Below are 14,117 nucleotides of genomic sequence, written 5' to 3' on the forward strand. Positions count from 1 at the left end.
CTTGTAGATAAGCAAATTCATCCTTTTTTAATTTTAAGGATATACTCCTATAATATAACGTACTAACGATTAACGAACCTCCTCTCCCCAACAAAGAAAAAATAGAAATGGCAGCTTTGAGCATTGGATATCAAATTCATTTCCATTTCAATCCTCCTAATTTTCCTCCTTTACCGACCAAATTCAGTTCTCTCTCTTTTACTGCTAAACACCCATTAAGATGCCATCACATTGGGTGCCCCAAAATCTATGCGCCACCAGCTGTTTCAGTAATGGCTTTTGGGTAGTTTTCTTTCTCCATTATTTTGCTAAGTTTTTTCTGGAATTCATGTTAGAGAGACCATATTTTTCAAACTTAATTTTAGGCAGGACTTTGGCGTTGCTTCAGCTCACTAAGGACATGACCCTAGCAAGGTGTGGAGGTCGAGGATTAGGGTAGAGGGTTAGTAGGTAGTCGAGTGTGTGTCTTCCCCATACCGGTAGTAGTAGTTAGTCAGCCTTGTTTTTCGGTTACTGACAGCCTTGATTACTACTTGTTTTCTTATTATATTGATGTTGATACTTGATAATGCTTGTTCTCATATTATCGTGTTATGGTTACTGCTTTGTTGGTATTGCTTGTTGTTACTGCTTTCTTTTTCTTTCCTTGAGCCAAGGGTCTATCGGAAACAGCGTCTCTACCCTCAAGTTAAGGATAAGGTCTGCGTATACATTACCCTCCCCAAAAGTGAGATTATACTGGGTTTGTTGATGTTGTTGTAATTATGTTCGCAACGCGCCCACACACAAATTGGCTTGATTGAATGGTGGTGAGACTCGAATCTAGGACCTTTGTATGCTCTGATATCATGTTAAAGTGTGTGATCATTTCATCTAAAAGCTTACGTTGTTAGAAAAAATGCACTTTTTATTTACTAGTTATATTCTTAGTTTGTAATTTCTTCTACTCTGCTTACTCCTTTGTCTTCTAACTTAGATTTTTAGTTGTGGCTATTAATTTGGAGGTTCTTCAATTGGGTTCATTGCTTTTTTTTTTTTTTTTTTTTGGTTGTTGTTAGTTTCACCATTTGATTTCTTATTTGACTCAGAAGTTCCAGAGAGGTGCTTCCCCCTGCCCTTGATTCCTCTTCAGAGCCACCAGTCATCTTTGATGGAACTCCCAAGTTAGTTGCCTTTACTTTACTGATGTTTTTTCTTTTGGATCAGATGCGATTTTTGCCTTTTAATGTAGGATAAAATATGGTTAATTTCACGAATTGCCACCGAACTTTATCCACTATAACACCACCACCGAACTTTAACCACAATGACAGTTCAATGAACTTTATCCACTGTAACGATAAAACTTGTGCATCAAGGCAACTTTACTGTTATATAAGTATACAATTTGGTGGATTTATTATTATAGCGTGTAAAGTTGTGACAAAAAGAAGCTTTGTGACTTTGGTGTTATAATCGGTAAAATTTGGTGACCATATGTGAAATTAACCCGATATATTATTGATCTCTTCTGTGATAGTCAATTTGATCTATTCTGCTTCATTTTCTTGGTTGAAGGCTTTATATCTCTTACTCATGCCCATATGCCCAACGTACGTGGATTGCTAGAAATTATAAGGTCTGTAACCAATCGTTGATCTAGGATTTGCTTACACATTATATTTAGTGTGTACTTGAATTCCTTCCATTTACCTATGAACTTAGTGATGTACATTCTTGTATGTGAATCAGGGGTTGCAGGAAAAGATAAAGTTGGTTCCTATTGATCTAAAGAACAGGCCAGATTGGTACAAAGAGAAGGTTTATCCAGCAAATAAGGTGAAAGTGACATTTCCTTTCAAATAAATGGTGACAATTATTCAAATGGTGTATAGTCTCTCCTTTGTTTGAACTTTCCCCTGTCCATAATAACCATAGTAGAATTAAGCTGGTCAGCTTGTTGTTTTAGCACAGTAAATCTACAATCAACCTAATTTATCGACTCCTAAATGATAAGTTGAAACCAAATTATGTCTCTCTCTGTGTGTGTATATTTGTATTTGAAATTTTGCTCTGTGGTCTAAGTGCCTGTCAATCAATCTGTTTACATATCGTGAACTCCGAAATTTTGCAAAAAAGAAAGAAAATTTTATCTCTGAATAGCTGATAGATCAAAGGTAGAAAGGTGGCAAAATGTTCACACCCTTTTCATTGCATTACACTTCACTGTCACTTTGTTGTGCTGATCCATGTGACCACCTTTTCATCCCAAGGCAGCGCCAAGAACTTAACTATTTTCTGTCACAGGTTCCATCACTGGAGCACAACAATGAAGTTAAGGGAGAGAGTATGGATCTAATTAGATATATTGACAGTAACTTTGAAGGGCCTTCGCTTTTCCCAGATGTAAGTTCTTTGGATAGGATTTTCTTTGAGATTTTCCTACTTTCGCCGCCTCACAACTTGTGTGCTAACTTCTGTAGGATCCTTCCAAGAGAGAATTCGCGGAAGAAATGTTCTCCCACTTTGACTCCTTTTACAAAGCTGTAATTTCATCTTTCAAGGAAGACACAGTAAATGATGCCAGTAAGTTTCAACTCCTTTAGAATTACATACTTGCTTTGACATAGAATCTTTAAGTCTGAGATGTGCTGTTGGTGTAGTTACAGCATTTGATTCCATTGAGACTGCTCTTTCCAAGTTTGTTGATGGACCTTTCTTCCTTGGTACGTTCAGTCTGGTGAGTATCCATCCCTTATTTTTGGTTGTTCTAAATTCAACTGCAGGAAAACTATTCGTAGATGGATTAGTAGGTGAAATTGGTAGTTACAATTTGTTTGGATGGTTGTTACCTATTGTATTGTATTGTGTTATTACTTTAAATACAATGCTTATCTTGATTGTTACTCAAATTTTATTGTATCGTATCGTTAAATCCGTCGTTACATAACGACGAAAGGTGTCACTTTATGCAACGACCGATTTGGTGTGGTCGTATTGTTACCTTGTGTTTTTCTTTTATTTTGTCCTTCCTTATTACTATATAATCCTATTTTATCCTTTATCCTATTTTTTTATATAATAATTCTATCATGTACCCTACTTTTTATTCTAGTTTATTCTTCATATTGATGGTGTGCGACATCATGAAATAATGAAAAATGATACAATCTATCCAAACATTGTATTCATCAAACAATACAATATAATACAATACAATGCATTATGAAATGATATGTAACAACCATCCAAAATAGCTGTTAGTGTTCACCATGGGATTATTTCTGTAAGTGCATGAATATTTACTACCTTATATGTGTGACGGACAGGTGGATATAGCTTATGCTCCATTCATTGAAAGATTCCAGCCCTTCTTGCTCGATGTAAAGAACTTTGATATTACAACAGGCAGGACAAAACTTGCAGCATGGATCGAGGTATTATGGGGATTAACGTTACTTGGATGCTTTTTCCAATTGCATGGTTTAACTGCCAGAATATAATTTTATCTATAGCTATAAACCAAAATATAAGAATTTTGAGTAATAGAACATGGTGTTTCTCTAAGCTTTTACTGGAGTTTGCTTCTTTCAAGTTTATATTGACATTCTGCCCCCCAAAGCTTTGGTCTAGTGGTAAGAGGGCAGCTTTTAATGTGTGGGTTAAGCGCACATTAAGGTTTGAAACCTGCTGCATACAAAAGCCTGGTTCTGGAGAATGGTAGAGGGGCGGGCCTATTATCCACCAAGTTTCGAACCGTACGCCACTGTCCCTCGGGGATTTCTCAATTATCTTTGAAAAAAGGGTTTATACTGATGTTCTACCTGAGTTCTATAGTGCTATCGTTATGCTTAGCATACAATAGGAGAATCTACAGGTCACCTATAATTTGAAGTCAAAGAGCGTATGCACAATTATATGCCCACATAGCTTCCTTAACTAACTTAGATCTGATAGTGTCCATTCTATAATAGAAGTATATAAGAAGTTCCATAATCCAATCAGTGGTGTATCGTTTGTTTGAAGTTAATTTACTCCGGAAACCGTTGTAACCGTTATGCTAAACACCCAACAATCCATGTTATACCTTTTTGCTCATTCATTTCCAAGCCACATTATGTGGAGTTATTCTAATGCTATCTTTCTTCATTATGTGGACTTTATGTGCAGATAACATCTATTACTGCCCTAATATCTAAGTTTTCTGCATGTCTGTATAAACATATAGACATTATGACCCAATGCAACATAACTTGATGAAGTGTGGTGCATTTATTGCAGGAGATGAACCAAATTGAGGCTTATACAGTAACTAAACGCGACCCAAAGGAGCTTCTGGAAAGCTATAAAAAACGTTTCTTGGTAAATCGATTATCTACTGCCTTTGTTTCGATATTTCTTTATCCAAAAGTTGTTTTATACCCATATTCACCACCACTTTTTTCTTTTTGCAGTCTCAGGTTTGAGCTCTGCCATTACACAGCATCCACAATGATGCAAAGCTTACTGCTAAACAGTTTGTATGTGAAGTAAATTGACGTATCACTGAAAAAATCACTTTAACCAAAATTTCATAGCCTTCCTTCTACTTTGGCAGTCTAAGGAGAGAATGTCAAAAGATTTTTGAAATGCAAGAACTTTCTTTTGGCATTCATCAGGCACATGAAGTTTGATTTTGCCCCCAAAACCTAATGCCCCTTGACTCAGAGCAAGCAAGCATGCTTAACAAAAAAATGAACTAAGCATGCTTTAAAAGAACGAAAAGGGTCATATTTACCTCTCTACTTTCAAATATTGTTCATATTTATCCTCCATTTTACTATTTGGTTGTATATACTGTCACCGTTATACATTGGCCCAAATATGCCCTCCATCCGTTAAGAGATCGGGGCCTACTAATTAATTGGACCCAGGCGAGTTGGCTACCAAAACTTCAACCTTGTTGGCGAGGGTTTGATTCCCCCCTTGTAATCCCCCTCCCCCTTTATGTAGTAATTTTTTTTATTTTTGAAAACGATGATATATATATATATATATTACATTGAAGGGGAACCTTGCCGCAACTAGTAAAGTTGCTACCATGTGATCAGGAGGTCACAGATTCAAGTTGTGGAAGACTGGAAGCAGCCTCTTGCAGAAATGCAGGGTAAGGTTGGGTACAATAGACCCTTGTGGTCCGGCCCTTCCCCTACTCCGCGCATAGCGAGAGCTTAGTGCACTGGGCTGGCCTCTACTTCGAAAAGGATGATATTCAAATTAGGGGTCTGACCTCAAATTGATGGATGACTTGGTTTAGCTACATCTTGAGTTCCTCTGGTCCATGGTTTGTGTTCTTGCATGACAATAGGTGAAGATGAGCTATGTTGTAGCCTGGTTCGTATTGAGGCAATAAGCAACTAGGTCAATCAAGTCTAGCAGCTGCTACGGAGTGGTATAGTCATGCAATTGGTCAAATGGCTAGTGAGTCGGGGGGGAAATTGAATCAATATGATTTTAGTCAAGAACTTTTTGTTTTGACCAAAAAAAAACAAGATTTTAATCATGAGAAGTGACAGTCAACATTGTCAAAAAACCGTTCTATTCTTGCAGCATTTAAAAAACTAATTACCATGATAATAATTGAGAAAAGTTATTTCTTAAAATCCTGATAATAACGGATGATAGGAAAATGAAAAATAAAAATTGATTGGCTCAATTTCAACACCCCCCCCCCCCCAATCCAAACGAAAATTTGAAAGAAATTAGTAACATATTTATAATTTCCGCAGACAACATAGCAAAATAGTAATTGGGGACAATTTCATTCTGTTTTCAAAGAGTCACAGGTTACATTCCAAAAACTCTGGTGTATACATCGCCAGACCTGGGCGCCTGGAACATCATATCTCCATATCCAGCATAGAAATTTTTGAAACCTAATCTCTCATTTTTCTGGAGTTCTGTCAAGCAGCCTACTTCATTACTATGATGGATATCGCGGAAACTATTGTGCTGGAAGCCATTAAAGATGTTACCATTGGCAAGCTTTTGTTGTGGGAATTGTGAATAGGAAGATGGATCAAAACTTTGGTGTCGGTTCACCATCGATGAGAAGCCATATATATCATCTAGACCAAAATATTCATCCCCGCCATGACCAGGAAATCTTTGTAATTGATGAACAGACGGTGTTTGTGAAACAAAAACTTGAGAGAATTTCCCTTCTTGATCTACAGATTTTTGTTGCATCAAATGCCAGATTCTTGCCTCGTCTTCAAAGGCTCTAATCTGTGGTACACAAGCTGACCCGATTTCCAGGGCAGAGATATCAAAACCATTTGTTGGCTTGCCGCTTCCACAGCTTGATATGGCAGGTTCAACAAAATCAATATCACCTGCACTGCTAATACTTCCAGTTGATGGTGTGTGAAGCAAACTTGATGAAGAACTATTTACTGAATGACTTCCTGTAAATAACAGCAAAAGAAACTATATATTAACTTCATTCACAACGGAAAATTTTATTTTGTGTCTCATACAATTGACACTAGTTGTATGAGGCAACTTTTTTGTGTCACAGTTTTGTGGACCAAGAAGTGTAAGATTGGGGTCCACAAATTTGTGAGACAAAAAGGAGCCTCATACAACTAGTGTAAGTTGTATGAGACACAAAATAAAACTTCTCATTCACAACAAACCACAGCTTATCATGCAATGAAAAATTGAAATGTAGTTGTTACCGGAGAGAGCACGAGGGATTCGTCCTATTTCATCAGATGAGGCAAAACCGCGAAGCAGGTCCCCAGAGGGCATTGAAAATCCAGGTGGAGCCAAAACTTTTGGTCTAGTGCCTGTTAGGCAGCTCAGAAGTTTCAGTATACGGAAACCAATAAACTGCAACATTTTTCAATAATGTACCGCTCTACTACAGTGTAAAGATGCTCAAAAGTATGAAATAGAACACTATATAATGTACCACTCTACTACAGTATAAAGATGCTCAAAAGTATGAAATAGAGCACTACAGTGCAGCAACTGGTTAAATTAAAGAACAGAGGTCAGCAGAAATGCACATGTATATATAAACCCCTTTCATTAAATCCCTTCATATTTCCTCATTGGTATACATACACCTTGAAGCCTGGCAAACTCAACTGCTCTTCCTCCCTTGAGAGCAAAACCAAACAAAGCAAAGATAATAATTCCATTTCTCCAGCTACGTGTGCTAATGGTGTATTTATCTATTTAAATGATAATAGCAATCAACTATAAGCCAGAAAGCTTGTCAAACTATGACAAAATGTCTTTATATATATTAACTGAAACCGGTACAGGTTTTAACGTACTGATGAATAATCATTATCAAAAACTATATTAACTGAAAGAAACTAACACATTAACACAAAGCAGAGTTGGGAAATCCAAGATTATGTCATGTTTTATTCTACTAGCAATTAAAGAATGAAAAGCCTATAGATAAGCAAGGATTTCACTAATTTCAACAGAAAATAGTTTAATGCAAGAAAGTAAGGTGCATGCAGCAGCAAACATCATAGAAGATCCCAATTTTATAACATTCTTTACTGATTTTACAGAATTTCTATCCAATAGGCACATTAGAATAAGTAATATAAAATTGGAAAGCCACTTGAAAGAAAGAAAAAAGAAGAAAATCAATTTAAGGATAAAAACATGTTGCAAAAATCTAACTGTTTTACTTGATAAAATAAGGAAAAGCTTTGCCAACACTTACTTTGATACGAAGCCTTCTGCACATACTGATCCTTGTTCTCTCTGAAATCTTGAGGGATGGATGAATTCTTTGATACCTGACCGATATTACTAAAAGGAGACTCTAAATCACATTCTTGCCTTGAAAAGTCATCTTGCTTCACGAAAGAGAACCCCGATTGATCATTATGCAAAGAGTTCCAGGTAGCACCAAGCTTCCCATCAGATTCATTATACGAGCCAGCAAAGCTACGACGTAAGGCCATTGAATCATCACATGAATCAAAGTCAATTGACATAATATTTGAAATAATACTGCTTTCTACAGCATTGAATGATGAATCCTCATAGTTAGTCGAGTTATCACTATCAATCCTCCGTAGGTGCTGCACTATTTCTTCATTGGAGAATGAGGTAGAACTTCTGTAAACCCTATCAGATTTGACAGAACTTTGGAATTTCATATCATGTATTCCTTCATTTAATATTGCATTTACACATGAAAGTGGCAGAGAAGCTTCATCCACTTGATTATGTAAAGCTCCAAAATCCCTTCCATTGCTACACGGACTATATGACTTATGTACTAATGAATGATCACCGGAGTCCTCTGTGGATTGAGCAGAACAAGATGACATAAGAAAAGCCCTTAGAGCCACGCTACTTGAATCCTTCAGTCCTTGATCATCAGAAGATATATAATGTTCCCCGAATGGTTCATCAGAAAATTCAACAGAATTTTGGTTCCCCCACAGATTATTGACAAGGTGACTTGAAGATGAAACTTTGAACAGAGTTGTGTTCGGATATGTTTCATGACCATGATTACCATTAGTAATGGTTACTGAAGATAGGTCAGAAGATAAATCCAAAATCCTACAATCTTCATTGCTATTTCCATCTCTCTCTGTACCTGAAGTGTTGGACCGTCCAACAATATCTACAAAAGTTGTCATTCGGTTCGGCACACCAGAATCTATATCCTTAACATAAGGAATTCCATGAGCCGTGTAGCTACTGTAATTAATTGCATCATTTGCTGCATCCTAAATCACATAAAAGCTTTTGATGAACATGTTTGCAGTTCAAACCAAAGAATCCATAAACACTATATAAGAAAAATACAGAAACTTTTGTGCTGAAAAATGAGAACTAATGTTCAGATACTTTGCTAAAAAAAACAACTCCACAAGCAGAACTAAACACCAAGGTTTCTTACACTTGTTGCATTTCTAATGCTAGATTTCTCAGTCGATGTATTCGATAATTCATCAATCGGAGGTGGCAAGACATTTCCTGAGCGATTCGTCATATTACTGATGTCGCCAACAATTTGTTGAACTCTATTCCTGAATAACCAACAAAATTAAACCAATGCTTAGATATACCCAAGAAAAATGTACCATTATGCAACAACAACAATTACAGAAGACCCTTTAGCTAAGACCATCACAGATATATCAACTTCAGGAACCTCTGAGGTCCGCTAGAAAAAATCCACAGGGCACTCCTTCAAAAAAATCATTGAAGATTTCAAGTCCCAACATACGCTTACGCAAGAAAAAGAGCTTGTCAATTCCCATATATTCTGATAAATGAGAAACGAGGACAACACAAACTGCCTCCTCATATTTATCCACAATGAATAATCCTCTTACTAGAACACTCTTAGTATATTAGAGATATAACTACTAAAGTACATTAGAGAGCCCCTAGTGTGAAATATCCTCAAAGTACCGAGTATTGAAATATTATGGACCCAAATAGAGCATTCATGATATTGAGTATTTCATAAAGTAAATTCCAACTAGCTTGGGGTTGAGATGTAGCTGTTGTTGTTGTTGTTGAATAACAAATCCTTTATGATCTCACCCAGAAAATAAACAGGTAGGTGTTCATCAATTCTCAGAAGATTATAAATTCACGTAACAGTATAAGGCAAGAGTTTGCATGTTTCATCGGATATTATCATGCAACTTCAATGTCAATCACCACAAGTTTGAGATATTATAAGGAAACTAGTGAAGGCACATTGAGAAATAGAACGTAAACTCTTTCAATATGGGTAACTACAATTTGACTTCCCTCATTTGTCGATCATTACTACATGAGAACATTCAAGAGACCTTCAGCACCTTTAGGCAGCCTACAACACATAGTTGACCAAAACGATATCTCTATTTAGGTACAACAGGACTATCATTCTTGTCAACCAAATATCAAAATCAGATACTTGGAATACCAGTTTCTGCATGTAAAGCTTGCGGACCACATGTTGGATTGCAACGATTTCGCTAATATTGCTAAACTGAGAAACTGAATGTTTCTTTTAGGCACTATGTTTCATCCCACCCATAAGAGGGCACTGGAAATAAGACAACTACAGTTTATTATTGGCGATGCAGTCATATACTGCCCTCTCAATATTAACCTCAAATCACATACGCACATCGAAGGGAGACCACATTTATATTGGAGGCTAAGAGGATTTTTTGTGTACTTAATACCTTGTATGAATTGCAGCTGCATCATCTTTACCAAAACTATCTTCATCAGCACCAATGCTATGCAAATATAGACAAGAAGGATTACCGCAAGGCTGGACAAACGAATAAAGCATGTCAACACTGGTTATTCATTTGTTCGGTAAATTATAACATGCGCTCATAAAGGAAGTGACAGGAAAAATGGTGATCACAAAAGCATCACACTCCATACCAAGTTTCTCAACCACGCATGGCAGTACTTTGCAGTCCCAAAGGATGCTCTGCATAGGCCATTTTCACATTGTCAGAAAAAATGACATTATGCCTGCATGACCAATAACGGAAAGGAAGGGTGTAGCTGCTTACCTCAAATACCTATCTTCCAAGACAAAACCATGCACAGATTGAATACATCGTACGGCCTCCTCTTCTTTTGAATACGTAATATATCTGCAAGAAACAAGATGCAGAAAGAGATCGAATATAAGAACAACAATCTTGCGGGGCAACAAATACAATCAAATCAAAATTGAACAGTAAATTATGCACACTTTAGAAATGCACAAGTTTATGACACTGTTATGATTATCTTAATACACCAAGAGTCCAACAGTTCCAACTTCCATAGCATTGAAACAAAATCCAAACAAAGACATTCAATTAAACCTTCTATCCTCCCCCTAAGTTTCGGCAACTAGGTAATTTTAACAGCTTCTACAATTCCAGCCTCTTAAAAATCATGGCTATGGCCACCTTTCAATTAAGCACTGCCAACTTCGCCTCTTTCAAGTTTCAACTAGTGATACAACCAATAGTTATTATCATGCAACATCCTGATTGAAAGCTTTTTTTAATAATTGAAAAAGGAACAATAAGTTAACCATTATAAGCTTCAGTAATATTCAACAACCCAAACACCGCTGTCAAAATTGTGAAAACTGGCTCACTTTTTAACCTCAAATTTAAAAATTTCCTCAGAAAGAGTTCAGAGATTTGAGTTTTTCTACAACAGGACTTAGAAATATATATCCCAAGCTAAAACCAATTCAAAAAGAAAAAGCAAAACAAAAGAACATACATATCCAAGGTATAATTTTTTGAGATGGACATATCCAAAGTATAATTGTTAACAAAAGACTAACTAGGCAAAAAGATAGCTGAGGGTACAAGAACCTACAATTGAAAGGATCATAAAATCTAGAACATTATATTTGTATTAATACAACAGTGGAAATTTCAGGAAATGAATGATTGTCAGCAAGACCAATAGGAAGAAACCCAAGACATTAGACCTTAGCAACATAAGATAATAATATTGCCCTTGAAGAAAAACAATAATATTTCCCTTGAAACAGAAATAAGATGTAAACAAGGGACCAATCAGAATGAAGTACTGGGAACATATTGAAGGTACTGGGTACATAATATCAGAGAAAAATAAAAATTAACTCCCACTGTTTGAGACAATACTTGGACTAATTGAATCTAAGGAAACAAATAGCCAGAATCCAGGGAAACAAATAGCCAATAACAGCAAATCCCTCAGTAATAAACACCTACAAACCAAGATAACCAAGATATGAATCATTTACTCACACACTACAGGAATCATTAACAAATTGCTGAATTGCACCACCAGTCGTCCGAGAAAGAGAAATTTTAGTAACTTTTCCATACTGCCCAAAATATTCTTTCCGCTGTAAAAGCTGGTCAGAAGTAAGAATCATCAGTAGAGAAATGGAGAAAAGGAATTTTTACTATAATGACAAGGTTAAGAAAAAATTAGAATAAACAAAACCAATTGCTTCACTAAAAGATATAAAAAGGAAACAGAAAAAAGAAAGATACAGAAGAAATTAGCAAGGCGTAAAAAAAACATACATCTTCATCTGCAAGACTAAGAGGCAGCCCAATCACATATGCCATTTTACGTTGAATGACCCGAACATTTGTGAGATCTTTCTTGACTTCATTAGTTTTTGGCTTTGCTTTTGGTTGTTTGCTTTTCCGGTGGACGTTGTTGTTCCCTGCTCTGTTTGAAACTAAATGTGTGTTACATTCTGTCTCCAAACACCTTCAAAAGTAAATTAGTCACGAGGGAAAAAACCTCTCAATATTTGCTTGCATTTTAACAACTTTCTCCTTTTCATATGTTGTTCGACATGCAGGACATCGACCCTCTGACTCGTCTTTTTCTGCCATGTCCATTATGTGATGCCAACACCAAAGACACACCTGCAGTAATAAAAGTAATAAAGAAGCCACACAAAAAAAAAACTGTTTACATATTTGAAAGTCTACATCTTAGAATTCCTTCCTTAAATATTATATTATCAAGCGAGCAGTCTTATCGAGATTTCAACAATACCTAATAGTGGGGACAACATCAACTACTTGAAAGTGTGATAGCTAAGATATATCTTATTTATTCCTTTCAATTTTGGCTTTAGATAGCTGAAAATTCTGAACTGGATCAAAATTCAAATATGAAATAATCATTTAGCATTGCTTTCTCCAGCTGAGGGAAGGCAATTCTGATATGCAAATAGATTAACAACTGCTCACAATCCTCTCCTATTGTGTAAATATTAAAAGATGGCATTCCGAGTATAACCAAAGTCACATACATCAAGGAAAGAATCTTTTATCATGTTTTATTATTAACTTGAAAAATGCGTGTTACAATGGGAAGAGCCTAAGAGAGCAATAGTTGCATCCTTTTTATACATAGAAGAGCATGAGGTCATATGATGGTGCCAAATCCCGCAAACCTACTACCTAAACACAATTACTATTCCAAAGGGTCACAAACGCCACAGTAAAATATGGACTCCAGAATGCGTTGTTGCCTTTTGATGAGCAGTTAAGCAGCTGGGTCACAATTTTTTTTATGAAGTAATGACTAGCAGCTTAGTTCACACGTATGGTTCATAAATTACCACTAAAATGTTTCTTCTACAATTATCAGATAATTGCAAATCACAACAATTGAAATTATAATGAAAATAAGCTCAAGAATTGAGACCTGATAACCACATTTACAAGGCTTAAACTGCTGATCTGTCCAGTCCATCTCTTCGGCACAAAGAGGACACCTTTTCTCTTCTTCATTGCTCATGATTGCCCTGTAATTCCAATAAAAACATATTTACATTTTACTTAAACCATAAATTCAATTAATTTCTACTACACATTAACAGTAACATTCACCTACATTTCCTCCAAATCTAGTACATTTATTTTAAAAGGAAAGCAAATACTTCAAAACCCTAATTTAAAGGTAAAAACGCCACAATTTCCATTACAGATCAGAAATTTTGAAAATACATAGCCAGATTCAACTGCATTCAATTGCCACATCGCATGATGCGATTGACACATACAACATATATATGCACATTCATTAAAAAATGTACATGCATATAATTTTACTCATATCGAAATTTAAAAAAAAAAAAACGAATTTACATACATTTCAGCATCAACTGCAAATGTGGAATTCAAAGTTAGGGTTTTGAAAGTTTTCAGATTTGCAAAAAGAGAGCGTAAAAATGGAGAAAAGAGAAACAAACTTACAGTGACTTTTTGATGATAGAGAGAGAAAGGCAGAAAGAGAGAGAGAAAGAGAGGCGAAAAAACAACTGGGGAAAAATACGGCACTCAAAGGATTGAATTGAAAGGCACAAGATTACAGATAGAGACCGCTTTTAATGGTTGGCTTTTGTTTAAATTGATGAAATCTGACTTTTGTATTATTATTATTATTATTATTTGGTTTTTATTATAGTCGGTAGCGGGAAAAGAAAAAAAAATGAAAAATAAGAGTCCCGCTTTGAGGAGGGAAAAGGAAAATCGATAGGGAAAAGGGACCACCACGCTTTTCGATTATCTGAGTTAGGAGTTAGGAGTAGTTAATTGAGTCGTTAGCTAATTTATTGGAGG

General features: G+C 35.9%; 2 protein-coding genes across 3 annotated transcripts; one reads left to right on the plus strand and one right to left on the minus strand.

Annotated features, from left to right (window-relative positions):
- The first annotated feature begins 37 nt into the window (after positions 1-37).
- Positions 38-4,631, plus strand: LOC104220686 (protein IN2-1 homolog B-like). Of its 2 annotated transcripts, none has more exons than XM_009771593.2 (10): positions 38-283; positions 1,089-1,163; positions 1,558-1,618; positions 1,732-1,818; positions 2,287-2,385; positions 2,463-2,565; positions 2,643-2,719; positions 3,309-3,416; positions 4,261-4,341; positions 4,434-4,631. In XM_009771593.2, exons 1-10 carry the CDS (start codon positions 108-110, stop codon positions 4,443-4,445), a joined length of 879 nt encoding a protein of 292 aa, XP_009769895.1. In that variant the 5' UTR covers positions 38-107; the 3' UTR covers positions 4,446-4,631. The 2 variants fall into 2 exon arrangements, with proteins under 2 accessions (XP_009769895.1, XP_009769896.1); XM_009771594.2 differs by having other exon boundaries at positions 1,092-1,163.
- A 1,120-nt stretch (positions 4,632-5,751) lies between these two features.
- Positions 5,752-13,894, minus strand: LOC104220687 (uncharacterized). Its single transcript, XM_009771597.2, has 12 exons — positions 13,752-13,894; positions 13,201-13,300; positions 12,283-12,410; positions 12,057-12,207; positions 11,772-11,881; positions 10,542-10,625; positions 10,408-10,456; positions 10,197-10,288; positions 8,909-9,038; positions 7,712-8,735; positions 6,699-6,809; positions 5,752-6,425 (listed from the first exon to the last, which is right to left on the minus strand). Exons 2-12 carry the CDS (start codon positions 13,291-13,293, stop codon positions 5,806-5,808), a joined length of 2,592 nt encoding a protein of 863 aa, XP_009769899.1. The 5' UTR covers positions 13,294-13,300; positions 13,752-13,894; the 3' UTR covers positions 5,752-5,805.
- Between the last annotated feature and the right edge of the window lie 223 nt (positions 13,895-14,117).

Source organism: Nicotiana sylvestris, chromosome 4 (genome assembly GCF_000393655.2).
Source record: "Nicotiana sylvestris chromosome 4, ASM39365v2, whole genome shotgun sequence".
Lineage (NCBI taxonomy): Eukaryota > Viridiplantae > Streptophyta > Magnoliopsida > Solanales > Solanaceae > Nicotiana > Nicotiana sylvestris.